The sequence below is a fragment of the Nilaparvata lugens genome, chromosome X, assembly GCF_014356525.2.
Source record: "Nilaparvata lugens isolate BPH chromosome X, ASM1435652v1, whole genome shotgun sequence".
In the NCBI taxonomy this organism is placed as follows: Eukaryota; Metazoa; Arthropoda; class Insecta; order Hemiptera; family Delphacidae; genus Nilaparvata; species Nilaparvata lugens.
This window is the reverse complement of record NC_052518.1, coordinates 48,733,061-48,735,944: the sequence shown is the minus strand read 5'-3', so window position 1 is coordinate 48,735,944 and position 2,884 is coordinate 48,733,061. Positions and strand designations below refer to the sequence as shown.

General features: G+C 38.9%; 1 protein-coding gene across 1 annotated transcript; it reads right to left on the bottom strand.

Annotated features, from left to right (window-relative positions):
- Positions 1-1,282: 1,282 nt before the first annotated feature.
- LOC120354609 lies at positions 1,283-1,837 on the bottom strand. Its single transcript, XM_039441968.1, has one exon. It carries the CDS (start codon positions 1,835-1,837, stop codon positions 1,283-1,285), a length of 555 nt encoding a protein of 184 aa, XP_039297902.1.
- Positions 1,838-2,884: the final 1,047 nt, after the last annotated feature.

The window sequence follows — 2,884 nt, the reverse complement described above, 5'->3', positions numbered from 1 at the left end:
AAATTTCATTTATATTGCTATCTGCAAATATGGGTATGTTTACATTCTACAATCAAGTAGTATGCTGCTTTCTTTATTTAGCTGCAACTAATATACTGCATCTTTACATCAGTGAAACTTTACTGCATCTAATTTTGCTTCAACTCTGATGCTCCATTTTCTCAATTTTGGTGATGCAGAAAATTGTATAAATTAGAAGGTGTGAAGCTTCATGGTTTTTTCTTATGACTCGAGGGTTTAGAGTCATAGTAGCGTATCTACAAAATTCCGTTTTTTAGCTTATCTGACCTATCTAAATAACTTTTCGAGGTCTATTTAGTGACACACACGCTTATCTCATTGCATTAGCCATTGGAAAGATGAGTGGATATCGTATCTACAATCGAGTGATAAAATAAATGACACAAAAGCATATGTTCTGTTACGCTTCTTTGACTTGAACAAAATTGAATGACACAAAAACTTATCTTCAGTTACGCTTCAGTTAGTGACCTACATAATAGCTTATGTGTCAACTTACGCTAGTGTGACAGTAACTTTGAGCGTGAAAAAGCTCACAAAATCAATGCTAACATAACTTTCATAGCCCATAAGTCTTGATTTAACAAGATAATCAGACTAGCTTCTGTATTTTTCCCTGTTTGTGTTTTATTCTGATCAATGATCACGAAAAACAGAGAAGTTTTTTCGTGTGAGTTGGCAAAGAAATGCTTGAAGGAAGCTGATGATTGTAAGTTGGAAGAAAGTTTATTTTTTTATTTATTCATTCAACTTCCAACGGTACAACACGAATTTCACATGAAAATAACATAGAAAAAGAGATGCAAGCGAAGAATATATAGATAAATAATGATATACAACAATAAAAAAACATCTATGTGGATAGTTTGAAAGACAAAAATTAGAATACAGAATGAATCATAGTTAATATACAATATTACATATAAGTGGAAAGGCCCATGGAAGTTTACCACAAGGGGCATAAACAAGGAAGGGAACACCAAAATCACACATGCAGGTATCTCTTCATAGTTCTCCTGAGGAAGCCCAAGGACACCCCAAAGAAATCAACATCAGCTGCAGCAGCCTCACAACCAGAGCGAAGTATTCTAGAAAGCCCACTATTATAGGCATAGGCTGTTGTGTGAGAACATCTGTGGAAAATGGAACCTTGAGCACATTCCTCTTGGAACACAGATGTTAATACTAGCAAGAAGTTCAGGGCAGTCCAAATATCCATTGACAGTCTTGAAAAGAAGGACAAGGTCGTTGTGTTCCCACCTCAGAACCAAAGGGAGGAGATGTACTGTCCCTTAATCTCCTCCACAGGAACTTCAAAGTACTTGAAACCCATCCTGCAGCTCAGCATCCTCACGAAACGTCTCTCCACACTTTGCAGCAGGTTAATCTGGTACAGATGGAATGGTGCCCAGATAATAGAGCCATATTCCAACACTAGAAGAACAAGAGCCCTAAACAAAACCAAGACACTCTCGGGAGAACTGAAATCCCTGGTGGTCCTAAATATAAAGCCAAGGAGAGATCTAGCCTCTCCAGTGATCACACTCATGTGATCCAGTGGGCTAAAAGACTGAGTCATAGTCACTCCAAGGTCCTTGAAACTGTATACTCTTTTCAAAGGAATGCCTCTCAAGGAGTATTGAGAATCAAGTATACTTGTTCCACGCTTGAAAGACATTAGGACACACTTGGTTACATTCAAAGCCATACCATTATCAAGGCACCACAAATCAAGGTTGTTGAGAGAATTCTGCAGAGATTCATGTCCTAAGTCTTGCAATACCCTGTCGAATAACTTGACATCATCAGCATACATTAGAAACATGGATGATATGAAGCTTTTAATGTCGTTCATAAACAAATTGAAGAGGAGGGGGCCCAAATGGGATCCCTAAGGGACTCCAGAGGGAGCCAGGAAAGGAGATGACATATGACCCTCAGAGCTCTGACAATCAGAGTTCTGTCCCTCAGATGGCTGTTCAACCACTTGAGCATGACACATGCACCTCATAACCCTCCAGTTTGGCAACAAGGAAAGAGTGGTTAACTCTGTCGAAGGCCTTTGAGAGGTCTAAATAAGGACAATCGACCTGGCAGGGATCCTCAAAGGCACTCATCACATACTCCTGGAACAGGAGGTGGACACTACCCTGCTATGTAAAACAAATACCTGATTTTCACAAGTGCGATATAGCTTCCATATTTTTGGAGTTTCAGAATATGAATTACCCAGTTGCAAATTTTGATGATAACATTAGAACTGAGGAACATTTCAGTAATTTCTGTAGGTATATGAGCTTGACCATCAAGAGGTTCACACTCATAAGGAAGGTTCATGTCTCTTGTTTTCATAATTTTCTTTCAAGTGAACAGAATGCCCAACTGGCATAGAAGCATATTTATTACCATTGTGTAGAAGCACTGCTTTAAGGCTTCTTTTTGAAGAATCTATGAAAAGTCTCCACTCATCAGGAGCATATTCTATTTTGAAACGTGCCACAAGTTCAGGAATATCACTGCAAATCACCAAGTCACCTTCTTGAGAGAAAAAAGATACAAACTCCTCTTCCCTGGGACGATACCAAGAAAAGGATGTACCCGGCGCCAACATATTTTTATTTTTTAATCTAGACCCTAAAACTTCTGCTGAGTTTTTAGGAAGACGTAGGTCTCTAACTAAATCATTCAGTTCAGATTGTGAGAATGGAACGGGATTGGTTGTACCTGATGTACCAGGATCGTAGCCATCACTATCTTCTTCACTTTCACATGGCTCATAGTCATCTAAAATACCATCCAAAGAAACTGGAGGAGTAGGTATTGGTACTTCAGGTCTATGAGGAACAGGGCGAATGGCTGATTT

Coding starts and splice junctions, on each gene's coding strand:
- LOC120354609 (XM_039441968.1), bottom strand. CDS start 1,837: ATGTATGCTGATGATGTCAAGTTATTCGACAGGGTATTGCAAGACTTA.